Source organism: Oncorhynchus keta, chromosome 23 (genome assembly GCF_023373465.1).
Source record: "Oncorhynchus keta strain PuntledgeMale-10-30-2019 chromosome 23, Oket_V2, whole genome shotgun sequence".
Taxonomy (NCBI): domain Eukaryota; kingdom Metazoa; phylum Chordata; class Actinopteri; order Salmoniformes; family Salmonidae; genus Oncorhynchus; species Oncorhynchus keta.
The window spans coordinates 38290936-38318583 of record NC_068443.1 but is presented as its reverse complement, the minus strand read 5'-3'; the positions used below and the strand labels follow the sequence as shown (position 1 = coordinate 38318583).

Here is a 27648-nt window from a genome sequence, read left to right as displayed (position 1 = left end):
CTCTTAACTGACAAAAAATAAGTCTAAGTAACGGTGCCAGCTGTCAGACTGAGTGGCCTTTTGAAGTGATGGTGACCTTTTTACCTCTGAGCGAGTCTGTATTTAGTCTGTCTGTTCAGTCTTTAATTTATTTATTTAAATTTAGTTTTGTATGCCTCAGACTTTGCTGAGGTTACCATTCCACCTGAGAGTACATGATTGGTTGATGGAGTTGCCTGTCATCTCCGGTTCAGTGAACTGGCCAATTAGGAGGTCCGATTTATTGAGGATTCATGGGGAATTTGGTAGCAGGGTGACTCTGTGACAGAAGGATCAGTGGGAATGTGTGCCTTAACATGCTCTGAAGTAGAGAGCGGAATTCTCGCAGGACCTGCGGGCCCTGACAGAGCATTGCGGCGCGGTCAGCATTATTTTGTGCTGTGGCCCGGAGCGGAGGGGTCAGAAGACAACTTTGGGATGACCATGTGTTTTAGTCCCGCATATTATTTAGAATGGTTGTTTTGTATGTCTTATCGATTGTATATTAAAATAACCTTTGTACCAGTATTCACATACTCTAAAGGACAATTCTGGTTAAATTTCAGTAGCCTAACTCTCCTCTCTTGTGTTGGGCGTGCGGGATCAAATGCGCTTGTGTGGGCCCAATTAAATAGCCTGTAGGCTATACGCATGGGCGGGAAAGCATAAGCAGTTTTCTTTCCATGGAAATTAACTTCTTAAATACGAAAGGCTATAGTAAAGTTTAGGCTCCGACATTGACTGGAAATAAATATTGATAATACATGTGTCTGCCTGCAAATTGTCCAGCTGTCAAAGTTATGCAAGATTATTTTGAAAAGGTTATTTTGTTTAGTAGGCTATTCGTTATCTATTGTATTTAAAGCACCTCTGTCACAATATTCACCAACTCTAATAGCCTAATTCTTGCTGATTTACGTTCAGTAGCCTACCGTTTTTGCTGGGCGTGCAAGATCAAGTGCTCCTATGTGTGGTCTTAATTAGACTGTGGTGTAGGCTATATGAGCGGAGAAGCATGGGCAGTTGTCTTTAACTTGCCAAATATGATAGGCTATAGTTTTGGACTCCAACATTGACTGGTAATCTTCATTGACAACACATGTATTTTACTCTGCTTGCAAATCGTCCCGCTCCTAAAAGTTATGCAAAATGTAGCTCAAGTGAAGTGTCCACTCCTCTTTCAAAATATGTCTGCCATATTGGCTGTTTATAGTCCAATAATACCAATAGCCTAATATAATGGGCCACTTGAGAATTTCATTTTTTTTTTTAACTACACTGCTCAAAAAAATAAAGGGAACACTAAAATAACACATCCTAGAGCTGAATGAATGAAATATTCTTATTAAATACTTTTTTCTTTACATAGTTGAATGTGCTGACAACAAAATCACACAAATTATCAATGGAAATCAAATGTATCAACCCATGGAGGTCTGGATTCGGAGTCACACTCAAAATTAATGTGGAAAACCACACTACAGGCTGATTCAACTTTGTAAGGGAACACCCCCTGAAATGGACAAAAATTAATGGGAAGTCATTGGCACTGGACAAACCATATACACGGTGCCCAATACCACTCAATTCGGCGTAGTTTTGTTCAAAGTTGATTGCAAATGCCATATGGAAAATGCCATGTGTAACACTACGCGCTCCACTGTGGTTTTTCATATTGCAATGTCCTTAAAACAAGTCAAAATGAGGCTCAGTAGTGTGTGTGGCCTCCACGTGCCTGTATGACCTCCCTACAACGCCTAGGCATGCTCCTGATGAGGTGGCGGATGGTCTCCTGCGGGATCTCCTCCCAGACCTGGACTAAAGAATCCGCCAACTCCTGGACAGTCTTTGGTGGATGGAGCGGGACATGATGTCCCAGATATGCTCAATTGGATTCAGGTCTGGGGAATGGGCGGGCCAGTCCATAGCATCAATGCCTTCCTCTTGCAGGAACTGCTGACACACTCCAGCCACATGAGGTCTAGCATTGTCTTGCATTAAGAGGAACCCAGGGCCAACTGCACCAGCATATGGTCTCACAAGGGGTCTGAGGATCTCATCTCGGTACCTAATGGCACTCATGCTACCTCTGTCGAGCACATGGAGGGCTGTGCGGCCCCCCCAAAGAAATGCCACCCCACACCATGACTGACCCACCGCCAAACCGGTCATGCTGGATGATGTTGCAGGCAGCAGAACGTTCTCCACGGCGTCTCGAGACTTTGTCACGTCTGTCACATGTGCTCAGTGTGAACCTGCTTTCATCTGTGCAGAGCTCAGGGCGCCAGTGGCGAATTTGCCAATCTTGGTGTTCTCTGGCAAATGCCAAACCTCCTGCACGGTGTTTGGCTGTAAAGCACAACCCCCACCTGTGGACGTTGGGCCCTCATACCACCCTCATGGAGTCTGTTTCTGACCGTTTGAGCAGACACATGCACATTTGTGGCCTGCTGGAAGTCATTTTGTAGGGCTCTGGCAGTGCTCCTCCTTGCACAAAGGCGGAGGTAGCGGTCCTGCAGCTGGGTTGTTGCCCTCCTACGGCCTCCTCCACGTCTCCTGATGTACTGGCCTTTCTCCTGGTAGCGCCTCCATGCTCTGTACACTACGCTGACAGACACAGCAAACCTTCTTGCCACAGCTCGCATTGATGTGCCATCTTGGATGAGCTGCACCACCTGAGCCACTTGTGTAGGTTGTAGACTCCGTCTCATGCTACCACTAGAGTGAAAACACCGCCAGCATTCAAGTGACCAAAACATCAGCTAGCAAGCATAGGAACTGAGAAGTGGTCTGTGGTTATCACCTGCAGAACCACTCATTTATTGTGGGTGTCTTGCTAAATGCCTATAATTTCCACCTGTTGTCTATTCCATTTGCACAACAGCATGTGACATTTATTGTCAATCAGTGTTGCTTCCTAAGTGGACAGTTTCATTTCACAGAAGTGAGATTGACTTGGAGTTACATTGCCAGGTCGCAATTGTAAATGAGAACTTGTTCTCAACTTGCCTACCTGGTTAAATAAAGGTGAAATAAAATAAAATAAAACATTTGTCTTTGTGTTCCCTTTATTTTTTTGAGCAGTGTATATATATTTGTAAATGTGTGTGTATTTGTGTGTGTGTATGTATTTGTGCGTGTGTATTTGCTGGTTAAGTGTGCCTTTTTGTCTATAACCAACTCAATGTTGCCTACTGTAAGTGGTAAGAGATCCCATTTAACCTAATTGTGGACGCTTTTTGTTCGGATTAGACTCAACATAACAATAATATAGGCTAGGTCTACTTACTTGGGTCATATTGTCTTTTTTGTTGTAGGTTTTTCTTTGCGTTAGGACAATACGTAGTTACTCAATTTGAAATGTGCACTTGGGAAAATGTGTTTTGAATGAAATGCCCTTGTGCACCACCCTCCCTGGCCATTCATCTGGAATGATCTGATGTGCTAATTCTAGGTTGTGAAAGACATGTTTGCCAAACACTGTGTTGCCTTGTGTGGAAGCTTGGTCTAATCTCAATTCACCTCCAAAGCGGATTGACTGACGGCAATGGGGCGGGAGACATGCCATTAATCAAAACCATTGATTCATCTAATGCTATGTCGAAGCTTGTGTAGTGTGCACATCATGGCGGTGTAGTTTAGGCTATACCTTATTCGGTATAGTCATCTTGTTTCATACACTGCTAAAAATGAGGCTTTGCGGTTCTATATAGAACCTTTTCTTGAGGGCCATATATGAAAGGACAAGCGAGACATCGAACCCTTTTTATATATATTGTCTTCCAGCTGTGTAGGGAGGCTGAAAACAACTTCACAATTAATTTAGTCTTCATGATTGAGTTTTTCATAGTAAGCTCATTGTTTCCCTCCGTAAAATGCTAATTACTCAGTCAATCCTCCTTTCCCTCAACATCTCTGAACAGCCACGCTGTGGCTCTGTGTATGACGCCACTCTCTCACTTGCTCCTATTTTTAGCATCTTTGGCAGGCAGGAGTCGGGGGTCGCTTTGCCCCGGCCAGTCCTGCTGCTCCCAGCGCTCCAGTATGATGCATCGATTTAACCGCGGCCAAGGCAGAGGGGGGCTATCACTGCAGGCCTCTTCAGGTGGCGGTTGTCATTAGTTGAAAACCACACACATACATTGATGCTACTGCCTTTTGGCATTTCATTTAATCCATTCCTCTTCATAACTGTCTGAATAAAGCATCAAAATACAGAATACAGCAAGTGTGAGTTAGTGACAATGTTGGACACAGGGATTGAACCCCGTTCTCCTGGGTCCTGTGTGTCAAGCCGGGAGTGCTGGGCTACCACTCTACCACAGGCGCTGCACTGCTGCCTCTCTTACTTTCTCTGTTGCACTCGTTTCCATGATCAAGGCCCATGCTCCTCCGTATCTCTGTAGGATTGTTGTGTCCGTTGTGCCCTCGTCGTGGCCCTACCTCGTTCAGTTCTTGGTTTTCATTGACGGGTCTGGGTCACGCTGAAACAGAATTAACTCTAGCCTAGAGGTTCTTGATGTTCCATCTGCCTTTTATGTTATTTTGAGCAGAGATGGGCTCCTAAATTAATTGTTGGTAATTGATAGTATGTGAGAGGGAGTAATGTCTCGACCAATTAATTTACAAGTTGGGGCAACCAAAGAGGACAGTTGCTGCATTAAAAGCTTATATTGACTTGATTTGTGTGTCTGTATTGACTGCAGCTTACTCTTTACCCACTCTCAACAAGCGGCATTCAGAGGCCATAAGGGTCAATGTCATTATGATTCAATTGCATAAAGCACCTTATACAATGTCATTTCTTTGCCGCAATAAATAGCTTGTGGGATGAAAATTGGACAACATTATCCCAGAGAGCATACCGCTTCCATTAGGCTTATCTTCCATCTGATGAGCACATGTCAAGTTTGGTGTGTCCAGTACCAACTCCCAGCTGTCCATATCAGACTTCCAGACACTGGTTTTAGTCGTCTCCAAAGATTTACAGTATTAATCTGTGGTCCGTGTTCATCTGCCTTCTACTTTGACGTGAATGGAAAGAAACCCCCCATGTCATGAACAGCAATTGAAGCTCTTTCGCTCCAGACAGTGACTTAATTCAGGATCATTAGGACTGTCATTCTCCTAGGGATGGGAGTAATATAAGACAAATGCTACAAATATAGGCCTAGCTAAATCATGTGAAGTTTTTAAAAAATCAGTGTAGAAGTTGTTTAGAAGTTAACTACACTTGCAGTTTGTTAATTGATCAGTATTGACTTCGAACAACATTTTTTTTTCATACAGTAAGAACAGACACCATCGACTGAATGCCTGATGCAGAAAGTCAATAATGAAGATATCGTCTGTTTTGTGGCCTACTGTGGCCTCAGAAGTGGGAGGGACCCCTTTCTCAACACTGGCAAACCAGCAAGTAACACGAACACCATCCACTCGCATTATTGTGGAAAACGTGAAAAACAGCTTAGAGACCTTTAGAGATCAAATACTTAGGAGGTAGATTACATCCTTTGATTAGTTGGCAGCACTAACGGCAACAATTCTTGGAACAATTTAATTTCCTTTTTGATATGTTGCTAGTCTATCAGCATGTCCAATACCTGCTCTGAATTATGTTTAATCTAAAAAGATGTGAACTTTACAGGTCCCAAATCTGTGGCAAAGCACTGGAGATGACGATGGCCGTCATAACCTCTCATTTAGACTTTATCTGTTTTCTCTATTTAGCCAACTACTATGGTTGTTGTCAAACATGACAACATATTTGGCAACATGTCAAGACAATGACCATAGGAGTTGGCAAGACTGCACAATGTGATCTGCCACCAGGCTACCTCTAGCCATCACTGAGGAGAATTGTTATTGTGATGATCATAAGTAATGACTGTTATTTACTGTCCTGTCGGTGGAATAAATGGTCTCTCAATACCCATTCAGATAAGGTCTGTGATTGTATTATTTGTTGTGTAGAAACAGCAGCACTCTTGAAATGCTTTTGGGAAGTTGTGTATCATAGACTCTTTTACCTTTTTAACTGAAAAGCTCCGGAACAGATAATCCAAGTTGGAGAGGGTCGTGACATCACATTGTGTTATTCTAGCGGTTGCTAGGAGATTCCTTTTTGTCCATCACAGAGTCCGCTATCTTAGCTTTACATGCCTGTTGATGGGCTGACTGTAGCTCGTCGCTAATGCTGCATACATTATTGCATGCACCACCAGCACTGAGAGGAGACAGTAAGAGTTTAAGCCCTTGATTAACTGATTGGTAATTCCTTGGCTTCAGCTTAATTAGGGGCAGTAATGTGTTACAGTAATAACTTTTTTAACAAATAATATAACGGATTACTGTTCCAATTTGATTAATAATATTACACTTACTGATCAAAGATGGGCTGATGTTACTTCATTACTTTTATTATTCCTTTCCTATTGCTGTTACTGATCAAAATAAATATTTGTGGTGATTATTAGTCCCTCTATTGCTGCAATATTTAAAAAAAAATCCTTCCCACCTCAGATTCTAACTTTTCGTCCTGAGTCTGACATCCTCTCACAATTCTTGTTTACGCACCCACACACTACGACTAAATGCTTTAGTGAGAGAGATGAAAAATGACAGAAGTGTCTAAAACATTGAATTTCTTAGCGTGGAAGTACTCCTATTACTTTAATTTGGTAGGATGAAAAAATGACAAGAATATAACCTTTTAATCTAAATTGTGCCCAATCGAGAAACAACTCTCCACTGCCAGAAACATAAGTTCCAGTCTCTTGAAGAACATGCAATAGCAACACTTCAAGACTAAACTTGTGGTGTTGGTGTATAGGCCTACGTAACGTTGAGTGAGGGCGAGCAACGTTTTAGGGTGTAACACAAAAGTAATATAACAAGTAATTTTCCCAGTGAGTAATAAGTAAATTCATGTTACTGTTGAAAGAAGTAGCGCGTAATGGGTAATATATAACTTTTTTTGAGAGACGACCCTGATTACAGATGTTATGCATCAAAATGTTTGATCAACCTATCTCTCTAGAATGGTAGACTGACATGAAACAACAGATGTATCTGTCTCAGCAGACTGTTTTCTCAAATCAGTTACGGTGCTTGACTACACTGTTTGGTTGGTATTGTCTTTACATGTTGAGTCTACTTAATACACCGTGTGGACATATAAACATGCACCCTCACCTACATGTGAAACATTCAACCCAATGAGCTGATTGAAGAGTTATCTTGCCTACCTATGTTTTGAATAGTTTCCCTCAACTATGATGATTAGATTAGTTTATTAGTCACATGCACAGGGTCGCAGATGTAATCGCAGGGTACAGTGAAGTTGTTATGCTCCGAGCTCCAACAGTGCAGGTCAAAAAAAGAGGTGAATGGTACAACATGAATCATATTTACAGCTTTAACAGTAATAAATGCCCATTGGGTTGTGGGACCAGGGTAAATGGTAATGGCTGCGGGAGGTGGTTGAATATCCATAGGGGGAGTAGCATGGGGGGAAAGTTAGCTGCCTAGTGGCTATTCAGCAGCCTGATAATCTGGGTGTATGGGTGTAGAAGCTATTGGTCCTTTTCTTGGGCACAGTGATGTTAGTGGATATCTTGAAGCAGGTGGGGATAACAGCCTGAGCTTACGAGATTGAAAATGTCTGCAGGACGCTGCTAGAGATACTGTCTTGGCCTGCAGCATTGAAAGGGTTAACACTTAAATGACTTGCAAACGTCCTCCGTGTAGATCGTAAGCGCACAGTCCTCATTGTTGTGTACATGTTTTGTTCCCATCCTCTATAGATGTTAGTGAGCTGTGAGCTTTTGCTACCCAACCTTTTTCTACGGTGTCAACCATCTTCATCCATTTTGTTCACTCCAATAGTTTCTGTCCCACAGTCATGTATTTGTAGTGAGGAAGTCAAGTCTGGGGCTATTTTCAAGCCTTATGCATTCTTGGTGCTTCTCTAGCAAAACATTTTTGCAGTATATTGATTGCCATTTATCCATGTATTATCAATCCACTCTACATGGATAATTGAAACGTACAGTGCATTCAGAAAGTATTCAGACCCCTTGACTTCCATATTTTATGTTATCCTAAAATGTATTAAATCTATCTACACACACTACCCCATAATGATAAAGCAAACAGTTTTTAGATGCCTCATTTACACAAGTATTCAGACCCTTTGCTATGAGACTCGAAATTGAGCTCAGGTGCATCCTGTTTCCATTGATCATCCTTGATGGTTCTACAAATTGATTGGAGTCCACCTGTGGTACATTCAATTGATTGGATATGATTTTGAAAGGCACACACCTGTCTATATAAGGTCCCACAGTTGACAGTGCATGTCAGAGCAAAAACCAAGCCATGAGGTCGAAGGAATTGTCTGTAGAGCTCAGGACAGGATTGTGTTGAGGCACAGATCTGGGAAAGTGTACCAAAACATGTCTGCAGCATTGCAGGTCCCCATCAAGACTCTTCCTTGAGCTGGCCAAACTGAGCAATCGGGGGAGAAGGGCCTTGGTCAGGGAGGTGACCAAGAACCTGATAATCACTCTGACAGAGCTCCTCTATGGTGATGGGAGAACCTTCCAGAAGGACAACCATCTCTGCAGCAATCCACCAATCAGGCCTTTATGATAGTGCCCTGACAAAAGCCACTCCTCAGGAAAAGGCCTATGACTGCCTGCTTGGAGTTTGTCAAAAGCCAACCATGAGAAACAAGATTCTCTGGTCTGATGAAACCAAGATTGAACTCTTTTATCTGAATGCCAAGCATCATGTCTGGAGGAAACATGGCACCATCCCTACGGTGAAGCATGGTGGTGGCAGCATCATGCTGTGGGGATGTTTTTCAGCGGCAGGGACAGGGAGACTAGTCAGGATCGAGACAAAGATTAATGGATTAAAGTACAGAGATCCTTGATGAAAACCTCCTCCAGAGCGCTCAGGACCTCAGACTAGGGCGAAGGTTCACCTTCCAACAGGACAACAACCCGAAGCACACAGCCAAGACATTGCAGGAGTGTTTTGGGGACAAGTGTCTGAATGTCATTGAGTGACCCAGCCAAAGCCTGGACTTGAACCCAATCGAACATCTCTGGAGAGACCTGAAAACAGCTTTGCAGCCATGCTCCCCATCCAACCTGACAGAGCTTAGCAGAGAAGAATGAGAGAAACTCCTGAAATACAGGTGTGCCAAGCTTGTAGCGTCCGTACCCAAGACGACTCTAGACTGTAATCGCTGTCAAAGGTGCTTCCACAAAGTACTTAAGGGTCTGAATACTAAATATGTTTCGGCTTTTTATAAAATTGCTAAACAATTGTCCGTAGATTGATAAAAAATATATATTTATAATCAATTTTAGAATATAGCTACAATTTAACAAAATGTGTAAAAATTCAAGGGGTCTGAATACTTTATGAATGCACTGTAAATGTATTTAAACTACAGACTAAACTGTTGAACGCAATTGGATATTTTGGACTGTACTAATTTGCAGCTTCTGTTAATCTCACTGTTAAGCCTATACTATATATATTACTACATATATATATATTTTAAGCCTATACAACATCGTGCTTTGACCTCATTAACGTCTTTAATAACTACGATGCCCACAATGATTGAACATCAGGCTTTGCATTGACCAATATTACTGATCTGCCTCAAAGGTTGACCTCACTGGTCGGCCTTATAAGCTCACCTAACTGATCAGCCTCAGGTTATCGATTGCACTCACATATGCTTGCCATCCTCATCTGATACCTACAATGAGCATTTGTTGTATATATTGTCTAACATCCACTTACTCTGCTCTACCCCTCCAGAAATACAGGCACCACGATGAGGACACATCCCCCCAGGAGCAGAGCTCCCCCCAGCTCACTGACGAGGTCCCTGGCCCCGAGCTGGTCCAGGTGGCCGAGAAGAACCTTTCCCAGATTGAGAATGTCCACGGCTACGTGGCCCACGCGCACATCTCACCCATGAAGGTAGGATGGACACCTTCACACGTCGGACACACACACACACTTTCCCATACTTGTTTATTTATTTTGCATTCCTATTCACATTAACAATTTCACATATACATTAAATGCATTTTCATACAAAAGGAGGATGGGAGAGAATTTTATCATACAGTACGTACGTTCCCCTGTTGCCCATATTGCCCTCATTCACTTCATTGTGAAACTGTGTACAAGAATCACAATCACACATGGTGCCTTGCAAAAGTATTTAGTCCCTTGGATTTCATTTTGTGTTACGAAGTGGAATTAAAATGTATTTAATTGTCATTTTTTTGTCAACAATCTACACAACTGTCAGTGGAAGAAAAATGCAAATATTTTTTAAAGAATAAGACTAATTAAATAACTAATAGTAATTGCATAAGTAGAGCTCTCTGAGTCAGTAAATGTAAATGTACGTCTAATGGCACAACACTTCACTACCTGTGTAACGAGGGAGAGCTCGGTTTGTTTGGGAAAGTTTGGAAAGTCTATTGAAAAACTTTAGTTACTTTGATCCTGTGATGCGATTGGCATCAGTTGCTGGAACCGCTACTATCTGTACAGTGGTTCCTCTTTTAAAAGTTGCGAGTTTATACCTTGGGACTTAAGTTAATTAAGAGGTACCCCTTGTCATGGCGTCACTGCTCCAGACCACCACTAGGGGGAGTTAGAGCACTCATTATGCATTTGGGTCCCAAGGTTTTTATGACCAATCAGTGGTTCCAATGATGAATTTGTTGCGAGCCACCTCTCCCTGGTGACTTTCTTCAGCTAAGATGGCTGATAAAACATTACGGGGAGGAAAATGTAAGTAGTTATAAAATAACGAGTCATGCAAAAAAAATACAAAATTGAGAGGAATGTCAGATAAACATCGGTGCATATTTTTTGGTCATAAATTAAATTTACAGAAATCGCTATTTTGCTTATTTTTTTGCCTGTCTACCAGGTGTGTCAAACTCCATTCTGTGAATGGTGCTGTATCTGCATGTATATATTACAATTATACACTTCAACAGTGTTTACCACTCCTTCTCCTGGGAAATCAATAATTACACATTGTAACTATACAATAGACTAGAAACATGATTTAGTAATTCATATTTACAGAATAAAAAAATGTATATCCTGCCAGCACGCCCACAAGTGTGCTGATTGACGCGTGGAAGGAAGCGAGGTATGAGATGGGAGTAATAATCCAGACTATTTGCTTTGAGACCTGCATAATAATTTAATGAAACAAACAGGGATCACGTTTCGAACCCTGTGCCCAAATGTATTAATTGGGGTTGGATCAGATTGTGGCTGAAAACACTATCTTTTGGAATCTTTAACATGTGTAAAGGGGAAAAAAGTATTATTAGTTTTTTACAAGCGTAGCAGGATGGGCTACTAGCAAAACAATAGACTATTCAACCTTTGGTAAAGAACTAATAGCCGAGCTAGGTGTGAAACCCCCCTCCGCAACTTGCAACAAATCATTTGTATCCATCTTTCTACATCTATCTACCTACACACGGTTAATGTTCTGAAAAAAATAATACAAGTTTACATACACCTTAGCCAAATACATTTAATCTCAGTTTGTCACAATTCCTGACATTCAAATCTAGTAAAAATTCCCTGTCTTAGGTCAGTTAGGATCACCACTATATTTTAAGAATGTGAAATGTCAGAATTATTATTATTGTAGGCCTCCTTGGTCGCACACGCTTTTTCAGTTCTGCCCACAATTTTTCTATAGGATTGAGGTCAGGGCTTTGTGATGGCCACTCCAAGACTTTGTTGGCCTTAAGCCATTTTGCCACAACTTTGGAAGTGTGCTTGAGGTCATTGTCTGTTTGGAAGACCCATTTGCGACCAAGCATTAACTTCCTGACTGATGTTTTGAGATGTTTCTTCAATCTATCCACATAATATTTGTTCTTCATGAAGCCATCTATTTTGTGAAGTTCACCAGTTCCTCTTGCAGCAAAGCAAGAGCACCCCCACAAACATGATGCTGCCATCCCTGTGCTTTACGATTGGGATGGTATTCTTCGGCTTGCAAGCCCCTCTTTTCCTCCAAACATAATGATGGTCATTATTGCCAAACAGTTATATTTATGTTTCATCAGACCAGAGGACATTTTTCCAAAAAGTATAATGGTTGTCCCCATGTGCAGTTGCAAACTGTAGTCTGGCTTTTTTAATCTCTGTTTTGGAGCATTGGCTTCTTTGCTGAGTGGCCTTTCAGGTTATGTCAATATAGGACTCGTTTTACAGTGGATATATATATACTTTTGTACCGGTTTCCTCCAGCATCTTCACAAGGTCTTTTGCTGCTGTTCTGGGATTGATTTGCACTTTTCGCACCAAAGTACATTCATCTCTAGGAGACAGAACACTTCTCCTTCCTGAGCAGTATGACGGCTGCGTGGTCCCATGGTGTTTATACTTGCATACTATTGTTTGTACAGATGAATGTGGTACATTCTCAGGCGTTTGGAAATTGCTCCCAAGGATGAACCAGACTTGTGGAGTCCTACAATTTTTTTTCTGAGGTCTTGGCTGATTTCTTTTGATTTTCCCATGATGTCAAGCAAAGAGGCACTGAGTTTGAAGGTAGGCGTTGTCATACATCCACAGGTACACCTCATATTGACTCAAATGATGTCAATTAGCCTATCAGAAGCTTCTAAATCCATGACATAAAGTTTAACGGCACAGTCAACTTAGTGTATGTACACTTCTGACCCACTGGAATTGTGATACTGTGAAATAATCTGTCTTAACAATTGCTGGAAAAATTACTTGTCATGCGCAAAGTAGATGTTCTAACCGACTTGCCAAAACTATAGTTTGTTAACAAGAAATTTGTGTTGTGATTGAAAAACGAGTTTTTATGTATGTAAACCTCTGACTTCAACTGTATATCTATGGTTCAAATTCAGGATGTATCACATCCATCCGTGATTGGGAGTGCCATAGGGCAGCGTACAATTGGCCCAGCGGGTTTGGCCGGGTTAGGCCTTCATTAGCCGGGCTAGGCTGGTGCTGAAAATATTGCCAGCTTGTAATGCAAGTCTCCACCAGCAGATGGAGATAACCTACACCAGTCGAGCAATTCATTTCAACAATCTTCATTTTAATTTGACTTTACAAACAACGAGGGCTTAATTGGAGTCTTTCTTCTGAGGCTAGACCTATATAAAATAACTGTGTACACTGCTCAAAAACAAAGGGAACACTAAAATAACACATCCTAGATCTGAATGAATTAAATATTCTTATTAAATACTTTTTTCTTTACATAGTTGAATGTGCTGACAACAAAATCACACAAAAATGATCAATGGAAATCAAATTTATCAACCCACGGAGGTCTGGATTTGGAGTCACACTCAAAGTTAAAGTGGAAAACCACACTACAGGCTGATCCAACTTTGATGTAATGTCCTTAAAACAAGTCAAAATGAGGCTCAGTAGTGTGTGTGGCCTCCACGTGCCCGTATGAACTCCCTACAACGCCTGGGCATGCTCCTGATGAGGTGGCAGATGGTCTCCTGAGGCATCTCCTCCCGGACCTGGACGAAAGCATCCGCCAACTCCTGGACAGTCTGTGGTGCAACGTGGCGTTGGTGGATGGAGCGAGACATGATGTCCCAGATGTGCTCAATTGGATTCAGGTCTGGGAAACGGGCGGGCCAGTCCATAGCATCAATGCCTTCCCCTTGCAGAGACTGCTGACACACTCCAGCCACATGAGGTCTAGCATTGTCTTGCATTAGGAGGAACCCAGGGCCAACGGCACCAGCATATGGTCTCACAAGGGGTCTGAGGATCTCATCTCAGTGCCTCATGTCAGTCATGCTACCTCTGGCAAGCACATGGAGGGCTGTGCATTCAAAAGTGACCAAAACATCAGCCAGGAAGCATAGGAACTGAAGTGGTCTGTGGTTATCACCTGCAGAACCACTCCTTTATTGGGGGTGTCTTGCTAATTGCCTACAATTTCCACCTCTTGTCAATTCCATTTGCACAACAGCATGTGAAATTTATTGTCAATCAGTGTTGCTTCCTAGGTGGACAGTTTCATTTCACAGAAGTGCGATTGACTTGGAGTTACATTGTGGTGTTTAAGTGTTCCCTTTATTTTTTTGAGCAGTGTATATATATATATATATACACACACGGGACACGATAAGACGAGGACAAAGGACGTCTGACTGCTATGCCATCTTGGTATTTGATGTTCAGAATCAGAATGTACAGAAAGGCGAATGTTTATATAAACTACATTTTAGTCGCACTTCCACTCAGCTCCACGACCACAGGTAAAACCTTGCTGAGATGATCAATGTACAGTTGTGGCCATAAGTTTCTGCCTCAGTTTGTATGATGGCAATTTGCATATACTCCAGAATGTTATGAAGAGTGATCAGATGAATTGCAATTAATTGCAAAGTCCCCTTTTGCCATGCAAATGAACCGAATCCCAAAAAACATTCCCACTGCATTTCAGCCCTGCCACAAAAGGACCAGCTGACATCATGTCAGTGACTCTTTAACACAGGTGTGAGTGTTGACGAGGACAAGGCTGGAGATCATTCTGTCATGCTGATTAAGTTTGAATAACAGACTGGAAGCTTCAAAAGGAGGGTGGTGCTTGGAATCGTTGTTCTTCCTCTGTCAACCATGGTTACCTGCAAGGAAACACTTGCCACCATCATTGCTTTGCACAAAAAGGGCTTCACATGCAGGGATATTGCTGCCCGTAAGATTGCACCTAAATCAACCATTTATTGGATCAAGAACTTCAAGGAGAGAGGTTCAGGGCGCCCAAGAAAGTCCAGCAAGAGCCAAGACCGTCTCCTAAACTTGATTCAGCTGTGGGATCGGGACACCACCAGTACAGAGCTTGCTCAGGAATGGCAGCCAGCAGGTGTGAGTACATCTGCACGCACAGTGAGGCGAAGACCTTTGGAAGATGGCCTGGTGTCAAGAAGGGCAGTAAAGAAGCCACTTCTCTCCAGGAAGAACATCAGGGACAGACTGATATTCTGCAAAAGGTACCAGGATTGGACTGCTGGGGATTGGGGTAAAGTCATTTTCTTTGAATCCCCTTTCCGCCGATTGTTTGGGGCATCCGGAAAAAGCTTGTCCGGAGAAGACAAGGTGAGCGCTACCATCAGTCCTGTGTCATGCCAACAGTGTGAAGCATCTTGAGACCATTCATGTGTTTGGTTGCTTCTCAGCCAATCAAGTGGGCTCACTCTCAATTTTAAGAACACAGCCATGAATAAAGAATGGTACCAACACATCCTCTGAGAGCGACTTCTTCTCCCAACCACCCAGGAACAGTTTGGTGACAAACAATGCCTTTTCCAGCATGAGCACCTTGCCTTAAGGCAAAAGTGATAACTACGTGGCTTGGGGAACAAAACATCAATATTTTGGGTCCATGGCCAGGAAACATCCCCAGACCTTAATCCCATTGAACTTGTGTTCAATCCTCAAGAGGCTGGTGGACAAACAAAATCCCACAAATTCTGACAAACTCCAAGCCTTGATTATGAAAGAATGGGCAACCATCAGTCAGGATGTGGCCCAGAAGTTAATTGAAAGCATGCCAGAGTGGATTGCAGAGGTTTTGAGAAAGGGTCAACACTATTGACTCTTTGCGTCAACTTAATGTAATTGTCAATAAAATCCTTTGACACGTATGAAATTCTTGTAATTATGCTTCAGTATTCCATAGTAACATTTGACATCTACATGTAGAGATGAACAAAAATATTTTTAGATATTATTTTTACTACATATTGGTCTACTTACTCTGCTGGCGTCTTGACCCAGTGTATGCCGTCATTTGCAACGCAAACCCGGGCGGCAGTGTGTTTTGGGTTATTGTCTGCCTGGGCCTGCAGGACGCAAAGTTCTTTGTTTGTCAGATGAATCATTGGGTCGAAACTGGGGAACAGTACAATACAAGCGAACAAACACACGTGGTTAATGTTCTGATATTTATTTTTATATATATAATGTCTTACCGAGCTTTTCCGTAAGTCCACGCAAGTTTCATCAACTGTCTTCTTACTGTAATTAGAATGATGTTGATGTCGTGCCGTGATGCCAGTTGATTACAGATTGCCTTAGCTGATCGCTCGTTATCTTGATTCATCAGGGAGTCGATGGCTTGAATAGTCTCGATTTGAAATGAAATACAATGTGAAAATGTGCAGCATACAGTAAAGATGAGCAGTCGATTTATTTAAGCATTTTTAGTATTATTAGGCCTACATTAAAGTATCGTAGCCTACTGTACCTGTTCATCTTCCTGGTCTTTCGAGTTCGGCGTAAAACAGGCATCTGAGGATAGTGTTTGCGAATAGCACTGTCCGCGACACAAATCCCCAAGTCTACCAGTTAAAAAAAAATGTCTACAGTAGATTTTCTGTTCCTCCTGAAAGCACGAATCTGCTCACTTAAATGAATAGAGATCCTGGTCACGGTGCTACAGTATAATCAAAGTGAGGACAATCTACAATCTGCTCTATACTCATAGCCTATTGTAACCTGAAAGTCACGCCTTTCCTCACCCGGCCCAAAACACCACCCTTCACAAAGTTACCATTCAAAAACAAGCTGTTAAATAAATAAAAAATCACATTACGACCAAAGAGAACAGACAAAATGGACGTTGTTTTCATCAAGCCAGCTTCTTTCTATGGTGCTACCCGTTCCAGGGTTAGGACTGTAACCCTGGAACGGAGGACTTGAGGACTTGAAAATGAGCTGGAGCTGAGAGGATCACCAAAACTAAAGGTATTTTGGTTTCAGAGCATTTTATATAGAAAAAAAGGTATATAGCCTATCAATGTGTAGACATACTGTATAATAAAATTGATAATTGTGTACTAAAAGCCTGACTGTTTTTGCAGAGCTGGATACCAACGTAATTAGAAGAGTACAAATAAATGTTTTGTTATACCTGTGGTATATGGTCTGACATACTACTGATATCAGCCAATCAGCATTCAGGGCTCAAACCATCCACCTTATAATTACAAATAAGTTGTATACTGCAAATTAACTACAAGAACCCCAAACAGATATGTTTGACTAAGTCATTTTAAACCAAGCTTACGTTTGTATACGATCACGTGTCTTATGCGTCGGAATACTTGGGAACAGATTTCTAAAATTCAAATTATTACGAGCTCATTTCCACAATGGAAAAATAAATACAAAACGCGTTTGCCAAATTTGTCATGCGTGTCACCAGTTGGGGAACCCTGCCGTATGTGATGTAAACAGAGATCTACTTTCTTGGGGACCTGAGTATTGACTGGTTTTCATCAAGCTGTCTGCTCAAGAGAAAGCTTTTCATTAACCAGTGCCTGTAATTGGATTCAGATTATTAATCAACCTACCAGGGTGTTTACAAACACTACAAGATGATCATCCACATGATCACAATATAGTGGCTTTATCCAGGAAAGCCTGAAGTTCCACAAGATTTTGCTGTGATTGATGTGGATTATGTTACAAATATTTGTTGGTTTGTGATTAATAAGCAGCACTTGATGAAATTGCTTCTTCCAATTACTGATAAACACGCACCTGTTAACTGCTCGTCTTTGGTCAGCAGCATTTTGAGTAGAACCTTGTTAATTTGAGTAACGTTCAACAAAACTGCCTGAATGTTATCAGGCTGAGCGCGCCTGTTTGTAGATAACTCATCAGATTTATCTAGTTTGGTGTGGACATCATCGTATTTAGTTTTGGCTATATCGAGTTGTTCCTGTAGAAGACGATTTTGTCGAAGATTTTGTGCTTGTTCATCTTCACAAGTTTTTGAAATTACACTTAATTGTTCAGTTTTCAACCGCTGATTTTGGAGAGCGTTGTTTGGTCTGTGATAGGATGTTTTTAGGCTGTTCTTTAGTAAAGGTTGAATAGTCTATTCAGCTATTAGCCCCCCTCCCCAACTTGAAACAAATGGTTGTTACTCCCATCATGTTCCTCACACTTTTCCACGCGTCATTCTCCGCCTAAGGGGCTTGCTTTTGGGTCTGCTGGCAGGGTATGGCAGCACCTTCGGTTGTGCATCAAGAATTCTGCGTAGCAAGTTTGTATGACGGTCTGGTTATTCACAGGCAAATTGTTATATGCTATGGAGGTACATTTGTGTCTTGTTGAGAGCAAAACTTTTTTATTTTCAATCAAAAAATTGTTCTGAAAGCAAAAACGAGGCTATCAAATATTTTTTAATAGAGCGCAAAACTTTATCCATTTTATTCCCAAAATATTTTGAGAACAAAAAATGTATTTGAAAACAAAACTCCATTTGAGCCAGTTTTTGAGTGTCAGTTTGGCTACAACCAAAACTGTTCAGACTTTCTTTCCGACACCAAGGAAGTCATAGTTGACACCTACGAAGGACTATGTGATGATGGCATCTCAGGTAAGCAGTACTGGGCGTTCTTCCGTCCAACTTCTACATAGTTAGTAGTTAGCTCCTATGATTCAGTGTCGGTTCATAACATACTACTATATTACATAAATACATGCAAACGTTGAATGATAATCATGCAATTATTATTCTCAAGCTAACCAAAAACATTTAGCTTCGAATGCCTATTCTCGCCTTTTTCAGGTGAATTAATCGAAGTTTCTTTCATTGTAACTCATAAGCAGGCAATGTCCTATTTGTTTCATAGTCGATATGTAATTATATTTTATGACTAACGGTTAGCTTTTTTTAACAGAAGGATGAAAGAACGCTGTCTGTCAGGGAATGCTATTCTGATATGTCAGATAAAGAGTTAGACCAGAAAGTCAGGGCCATGAAGGCCAGGATGCCTCATGGGGGCTTTAAAATGGTCAAAGGAAGTATCCAAGCAATGGGCTATCGTGTACAATGGCGAAGAGTTACGGAGTCTTTGCAGTGTGAAGATGGTGCAGTTATCATTGCCAGAATGATCCAGCTTCGTTGCATTATTTGGCAAAAATTACTCTGTCTCTCGTCCACACTGATACAAATCATACATGTATAAGGTACTAAGATGTATAATGTCTCCATCAAATCTAAGAAGTTATTTATTCTTAATTTTTCTTAGACAAATGTTCAATGATGCATGAAATTGGAGTTCTTGACTAACTGGTAATACATAAATAATGAAGCAGGTTAATTATGCATTAGGGGGCGCTATTAAAATTTTAGGATGAAAAACGTTCCCGTTTTAAACGAGATTTTGTCACGAAAAGATGTTTGACTATGCATATAATTGACAGCTTTGGATAGAAAACACTCTGACGTTTCCAAAACTGCAAAGATATTGTCTGTGAGTGCCATAGAACTGATGTTACAGACGAAACCCAGATAAATATCCAACCAGAAAGTGCCGCATTTTTTGAAACCGCCTCATGCCAATTACTCCTTATATGGCTGTGAATGAGCTCTGAATGAGCTCTGAATGAGCTTACATTTTCCACGTATTCCCCAAGGTGTCTACAGCATTGTGACGTCTTTTTACACATTTCCATTGAAGAATAGCTGTAAGGGACCATATATAGCATGTGGTCACATGGTGTCTCCCGCAGAAAATCTTGCGTAAAATACTGAGGTAGCCATTTTTCCAATAGTTTCTTATGAGAAACCAATTGCCTCGACGGATATATTATCGAATATATATGCTAAAAACACCTTGAGGATGGATCCTAAATAACGTTTTCCGTGTTTCTGTCGATATTATGGAGCACATTTTGAAAAAAGTTTGGCGTTATAGTTGTAGCATTTTCCGGTCGATTTCTCAGCCAAGCATGATGAACAAACGGGAGCTATTTCGCCTACAAAAATAATATTTTTGGAAAAAAGGAACATTTGCTATCTAACTGGGAGTCTCCTGAGTGAAAGCATCTGGAGTATGAAAATGACATCTGCTGCTTTAGATTGAACGATCAGATCTCAGTTATTGTTTTCATATCTACAAAAAACATGTTTTATCCTTTACTTTCAGAGTGCGAGCTGATCAAGGGGTTAAAAATGTAGATATTGCCAGATGTATGTTCACTGTCCGAGAAACAGGCTGGCAAACTGTCCATAACCAGAGGTAATTAAACTGTTCTGTGTTTTGCTCTCTTCCTCTCTGCCTGCCTTGATGTACATGGAACCTGTCTCACATGCATTCATTGTAATATAATATTACAATTATAATCTTTATAACGTATGTATTATGTATTTATTACACTTGGATAATGAACTTTGAATAAAGCGTTTCACATTCTCCACTGGTTGAAATGAAGTATCTCATTGAAATACTACACCTATCCTTTGTCCTCAGATTAATGCAGATTGAAGGGTTAGATAGGCATAGGAAGTGTAGTGTACTGTTTCTGTATATATGAATTACTAATCAGTATTTACTTAAATCATGATTCTAGTCTATAACATAGTTACCATGTGTAATCATTGATGGAGCAGGAGTGGTAAACACTGTTGTAGTGTATAATTGTAACGCATACATGCAGACACAGCATCATTCAAATAATGGAGTTTGATAACACCTGTTATTGGATATGACTGAAAAAGAACGTCTCAGATTCATACCTGAACCACACCTTTATTTGCCAAGGAAGAGTATATATTCAATGTGGGGATCTCATGTGTGGTAATGACTACAGTACATGTTTATAGGACTTGCATCCTTGGCACAAAGTTATTTTATTCTACTCAATCCATTGGCTTCATTAATGCCATTCATACTTGAAGTCGATACAACAACTATGATAGCTGAGGTTCATAGGTTCTGAACTAATATTCATACCAAACATTTTAGGGTCCATACACAAGATCAGCAACATTCTGTTTTGTTATTATTTTTTTTATAATTAAAAAAAGCATTCAGGTACCCAAGCTAACTTGCTAGCTACTTCCAGACACAAATGAGAGAACAGCCCACTGAACATTATTTACCCTACCAGAGCTGGTTAGGCTGTTATGTTATCCAGCGCATTGGTGGCTGTCATTGTCTGTTTGTAAATTCGGAGCGTTTTGGCTCTTGGAGCATTCAAGCGCTCACTGGAGTCTCTGGCCGAGTAGTTAGGGTAGATCCGAGCGTTCTGACCTCACAATGCCAGTCAAGCACCCAAGCTAACTGGCTAACATTGGCTAGCTTACTAGCTCTAGCAGAGCTGATTAGGCAGTTTTCATGTTATCCAGAGCATTGGTGACTAACTGTGCTACTGGCAACAATTTAATCATGCTTATTTGCCGACATTTACTGACACCGGCCATATTCAACGGTGGTTGAGCGTTCGTAAATTCATCAGTTATTCTGCGCTCTGTTCACACTCAGATGTGTTTTTTTGTTATGAAATATAGCTAGCTAGCTACGTAAACAATGAACCATAATCCCAATTTATGAAGTTACTACCCTGCATGAATCTGCAGGTAGCTAAGAAACTAGGTTCAATATTAGCTAGTTAACATTAGGCTATAATTAGTCAAGCAAACGGATCTGAGATACAAATACGATCATACACGCAACTTTAGCTAGCGAGCCAGCCCGCTGACGTTAGCTAGCTGACACTACAATTGAACTTGACATTAGGCTTATTCAGTTTTGCTACATGGTGCAATAAAAAAAAGCAGCGTTTGAGAGGATTACCTAGACATAATGACCAGTCCAAACCACTCATCTCAACCAATCATGGCAAGCAGGAAGGTTGCTGTATTTTTCTGTAGCTAAATCAACTAGGCTCTTAATTTTAACAGTTGTATTTACAGATGGCATACATGTTTAAGGCACACGAAATTTCACATGTTCGAGAAGGCATTTCTGCCCAAAAACGAATTTTGATAGAAAGCCAGCATCCCGGAGTCGCCTCTTCACTGTTTACGTTGAGACTGGTGTTTTGTGGGGACTATTTAATGAAGCTGCCAGTTGAGGACTTGAGGCGTCTGTTTCTCGCTCTAATGTACTTGTCCTCTTGCTCAGTTGTGCACCGGGGCCTCCCACTCTTTCTATTCTGGTTAGAGACAGTTTGCTCTGTTCTGTGAAGGGAGTAGTACACAGCGTTGTACGTGATCTTCAGTTTCTTGGCAATTTCTCGCATGGAATAGCCTTCATTTCTCAGAACAATAATAGACTGACGAGTTTCAGAAGAAGGTAGCTTGTTTCTGGCCATTTTTGGCCTGTAATCGAACCCACAAATGCTGATGCTCCAGATACTCAACTAGTCTAAAGGTCAGTTTTATTGCTTCTTTAATCAGGACAACAGTTTTCAGCTGTGCGAACATAATTGCACAATGTTTTTCTAATGATCTTGGATTAGTTAACACAACATGCCATTGGAGAACAGGAGTGATGGTTGCTGATAATGGGCCTCTGTACGCCTATGTAGATATTATATAAAATATTTGCCATTTCCAGCTACAGTAGTCATTTACAGCATTAATGTCTATACTGTATTTCTGATCAATTTGATGTTATTTTAATGAACAAAAAATGTGATTTTCTTTCGAAAACAAGGACATTTCTAAGTAACCCCAAACTTTTGAATTGTGTGTGTGAAAAGCATTCCAAGTGAAGCTGGTTGAGAGAATGCCAAGGGTGTGCAAAGCTGTCAAGGCAAAGGGTGGCTACTTTGAAGAATATAAAATATGTTTTGATTTGTTTAACACATGTTTGGTTACTACTACATGATTCCATATGTGTAATTTCATAGTTTTGATGTCTTCACTATTGTTTTACAATGTAGAAAATGGTAAAAATAAATTAACTCTTGAATGATATGTGTGTGTCAAGGTATATACACACGCACCCACACACTGGACTCTGACATTGCTTCTCCTAATATTTATATATTTCTTTATTCTTTATTATTTATTACTTTTGGATTGTGTATTGCTAGATATTACTGTACTGTTAGAGCTAGGAACACAGGTTTTTCGCTACACCTGCAAGAACATCTGCTAAATATGTGTATGCGACCAGTCAAATTTGATTTTCGAATTTTGCCATAGATTTCAAGGAGATTTAAGTCAAAACTGCAGCTTGGCCACTCAGGAACTCCATTGTAGATTTGGCCTTTTGTTGTAGGTTATTGTCCTGCTAACAGGTGAATTCCTTTCCCAGTTTCTGGTGTAAAGCAGACTGTTTAATTTATCCTGAAAAAATCCCCAGTATTTGCCAATGTCAAGCATACCAATACCATGATGCAGCCACCACCATACTTGAAAATAAGGAAGCAGTTACTCAGTGATGTGTTCGATTTGTTAAAGCTGCAATATCTAACTTTTGGGTGATATAAATGTAAGTTATTGATCTGTAATTATCATTGATAGAAAAGATCTACCGATTCTTAGACTTGCTATGTGCACCATTTCTCTGCTTCACCTTAAGTTTCGTTTTTGCATCTTTTAATTTCGTTTTTTACACCAGTTCAAACAATGCAATATTTTTGCCTGTTGAAAATATATTTCACAGCAGTTTAGATGGTACAATGATTCTCTACACTGGATTGTTTTGTCACATAAACTGAAATTAGGCTAACTATTAGAATTTTAGCAAAACAGAAATGGTTGAGGGATTTCTGCATATTGCACCTTTAAGCCAATTTTTTACTTCTGAACTAATTTAGGATAGCCTAAACAAAAGGGTCTGAATACTTATTTAACGACTATTTAGTTATGAATTCTTAATCTTTTTACTTCGACAGTATTTTGTGTGGTTTGTTGACAAACCTATTTGAATCCCCTTTTGTAACAATAAAATGTGAAGAAATCCATAAATACTTTGTCAAGGCACTGTACATGTACTAATACATACTTGTCTTCGCTCATGTTCACATGTGAGATTCCCCTGCAGTGCATTAACCAGACAGACATCGTCCAACTTCTTAACTCAATTTTAAGTTGCAACATATTCCAAATATGTTCAAACTATGACTATCAGCCTTTGCATCCATAGCGCCATTCATGAATTTGAGTTACATTTCCGCAGACCAATCCCTCAGCTTTATACCAAACCAAGTTGATGGGGTTGCAGCTGGGCAGAAACACCCTTACAATTATTGCTTTAAAAACTACATTCTAAACTTATTCTGTTTAGCCTTGATATTTATTGGTAAAAATAAATAGTTGACCGACCAGCTCAATTCGGTCTTGTGTAGCAAAATTTGAAATGGTGTTTATTACATTGGGTGAAAGTAGAGAATCGGAGCTATAAAATGGAATATCATAACAATACAGTTGAGGAACAATGGGAAAGTAATACGGCTTTGAAAGTTGCTAAACTTGTAACCCCACTTTTGAGAACCTACTGGAGAGCTCTTTGTCTACACCCATTCAGCATCACACCCTCTCAGGCCTTAGACCCACCCGTCTCTTTAAGGATTCATATGTGAGGCCATGTACTAAACAACCAAAGATTTCAAGACTATGCTGGTTTATACTAAATCTATCAATTGTCGCAGTGACATGAACATTCTATTGTCGTCCGACATTAAACTTAATGACAAGTTTGAACACACAAACTACAGGCTGCATGACATCAGCAGCCTGGTGGTCCAAAATAGCATAACTTATGTATTTTAGAACTTGATTTGGACACATTTGTCTCGTTGGCCTAACGTTATTTCCTCATTTGACTTTGGTGCAGGTCATGTTCTTCAAATTACCGTCTCTGGTCAACACACACTATATCAAATCAAATCTGAGTTTATTTGTCACATTGTTTATTTGTCAATTGAGCAAAATTCCTACCTTATGCATTGACATTGAAAAACGTTAACTGAAGCATCAAGCTAGAGTTTCTGCATCATTTGCCCAATTCCAGCCATATAGCAATTGCTGTAGCATCTATGGACACTATTTATTTATTGCCATGTCCTTTTTTGAAGCTCAAGATTTGCCCTCGTCTAGCATAAGTTGCTATGACCTGAAGGTTCTTCATCTGCTCTGTGTGTGTTTTAGTGTAGTCTCTTTGTAATGTTTATCACCATAATTTGGAGCACGACTTAGACCTGGAGGTGCAATGGCTGCTTGATGGCATCCTTGGCCTGTAAGGCTATAACAATGATACTATATAATGTTTGGACTCAGTTTAACTTAACATCCATGGTAGCATAATTTACTATTGTATGCCCCTGTTCCCCTTACACACTTACAGCAGATTTCTTTATTTAACCTTTTAACTTGGCAAGTCAGTTAAGAACAAATTCTTATTTACAATGACGGCCTACACCGGGCCAATTGTGCGCCGCCCAATGGAACTCCCAATCACGGCCTGTTGTGATACAGCCTGGAATCAAACCAGTGCAGTGTCTTATACCTCTGCGCCACTCAGAAGCCCAAGGATAGGTATAAGCCAGTATGCCAAAAAAACAACTTAATCTGTAAGAAGGACGTGTGCAACTCCTACCATATTGCTTATACCTATATCATTCTTTCAAATCTACATGGAGTGCATGGATAAGGCAAGGGATTGTTTCTGGACTGGGACATAGTCACTTTACCTGTAAGTTGATGACTCTTTGCTGCCATCCAGAGATCAAATCAAGCCATTACGTTGTTTCCACCATATTGTCATCTATTGAATTGTTTGCACATTTCTGCCTCCAGTTTAAAGCATTGATCGCTGTTAAATGGTCCTGTTTCTTGCTCATAAGGTTTACAGTCTCTTTGATTGAGATCATACAGATTAACTGTTGATCATGCATCTTATCATACATTGCATTGTCCACTCCTGTTGGCTGAGCCAGTGGTGGCGACAGTGAAGTAATTTTGTCATAAACATACAAAGCCTAGTCAGAAATTGTTATGGCTGTTGTGTTATGGCCATGTTTTAATGACCCATTGTGAGAAAAAAACTTGCCCATTTGTTTAAAGAAACCTTTGTTATGAGTCTGCTCAGACAACACTCTTGGGTGTTTATTCAATGTGCTGTTCCGATGCTCAATGTTTTGTCTAGAATTGAATCTAGGAGTTAAAAAGTGACTTGATGTTCTGTCTAGAGCTCAACAGCTCTATGCTATTTCTTGTAACCTCTACATTGTCTAAGGTTAATAACGGTACAATCAATAATGGTTCTGGAGAGCCTATGGGTTAGCCAGTATTTATTATTGCCTTGTTCTGACTGAGTTAATTAAGTAGACTAATTGCTTAAAGTTAAATTGGTGTTGCCCGAGTGCTCAACGTACAGTGCATTTGGAAAGTATTCTGACCCACTTTTTTTTACACATTTTGGAACAGCCTTATTCTAAAATGGATTTGAATGTCCCTCAATCTACACACAACCCCATAATGACAAAACATAAACAGGTTTTGGAATTTTTTGCAAATTTATAAAACAATGAAAAACTTTTACATTTACATAAGTATTCAGACTCTTTACTCAGTACTTTGTTGAAGCACCTTTGGCAGCAATTTCAGCCTCAAGTCTTCTTGGGTATGACGCTACAAGCTTGGCACACCTGTATTTGGGGAGTTTCTCCCATTCTTCTCTGCAGATCCTCTGAAGCTCTGTCAGGTTGGATAGCTATTTTCGGGTTCAAGTCCGGGCTCTGGCTGGGCCACTCAATGACATTCAGAAACCTGTCCCGAAGCCACTCCTGCATTCTTGGCAGTCTGCTTAGGGTCGTTGTCCTGTTGGAAGGTGGACCTTCGGCGCAGTCTGAAGGTCCACCTTCAAGGACCTCTGTACTTTAAACTGTTCATCTTTGCATAAATCCTGACTAGTCTCCCAGTCCCTGCTGCTGAAAAACATCCCCACAGCATGCTTCACCGTAAGGATAGTATTGCTCAGGTGATGAGTGGTGCATGTTTCCTCCAGACATGATGCTTGGCTTTCAGGCCAGCAAGTTACATTTTGGTTTCATCAGACCACAACATCTTGTTTCTCATGGTCTGAGAGTCTTTTAGGTGCTTTTGGCAAACTTCCAAGTGGGCTGTCATGTGGCTTCTGTCTGGCCACTCTACAAGAGATGGTTGTCCTGCTGGAAGGTTCTCCCATCTCTGGAGCTCTTGGTCACCTCCCTGACAATTCCTTCTCCCCCAATTCCTCAGTTTGGCCGGGCAGCCAGCTCTAGGAAAAGTGTTGGTGGTTCCACATTTCTTCCATTTAAGAATCATTGAGGCCACTGTGTTCTTTAGGATGCTTCCCCAGATCTGTTGCTCGACACATTCCTGTTTCGGAGCTCTACGGACAATTCCTTCGAAATCAAATCCAAGTTTATTTGTCACGTGCGCTGAATATAACAGGTGTAGACCTTACAATGAAATGCTTACTTACAGGTTATAACCAATAGTGCAAAAAAGGTGTTAGGTGAACAATAGGTAAGTAAAGAAATAAAACAACAGTAAAAAGACAGGCTATATACAGTAGCGAGGCCACATAGACACCGGTTGGTCAGGCTGATTGAGGTAGTATGTACATGTAGATATGGTTAAAGTGACTATGCTTATTTGATGTACAGAGATTAGTAGTAGCGTAAAAGAGGGGTTGGCGGATGGCGGGACACACTGCAGAAAGCCCGGTTAGTCAATGTGCGGGAGCACTGGTTGATCGGCCCAATTGAGGTAGTATGTACATGAATGTTTAGTTAGTGACTATG

General features: G+C 40.7%; 1 protein-coding gene across 25 annotated transcripts in view; it reads left to right on the top strand.

Annotated features, from left to right (window-relative positions):
• Nucleotides 1-27648, top strand: part of dlg1b (discs large MAGUK scaffold protein 1b) — a 234999-nt gene that overhangs the window by 60509 nt on the left and 146842 nt on the right. For all 25 annotated transcript variants that reach the window (XM_052477160.1, XM_052477168.1, XM_035800367.2 and 22 more), the window contains exon 4: nt 9862-10026. In XM_052477160.1, coding sequence (XP_052333120.1) covers nt 9862-10026 — 165 coding nt within the window. The remainder of the gene's footprint in view (nt 1-9861; nt 10027-27648) is intronic.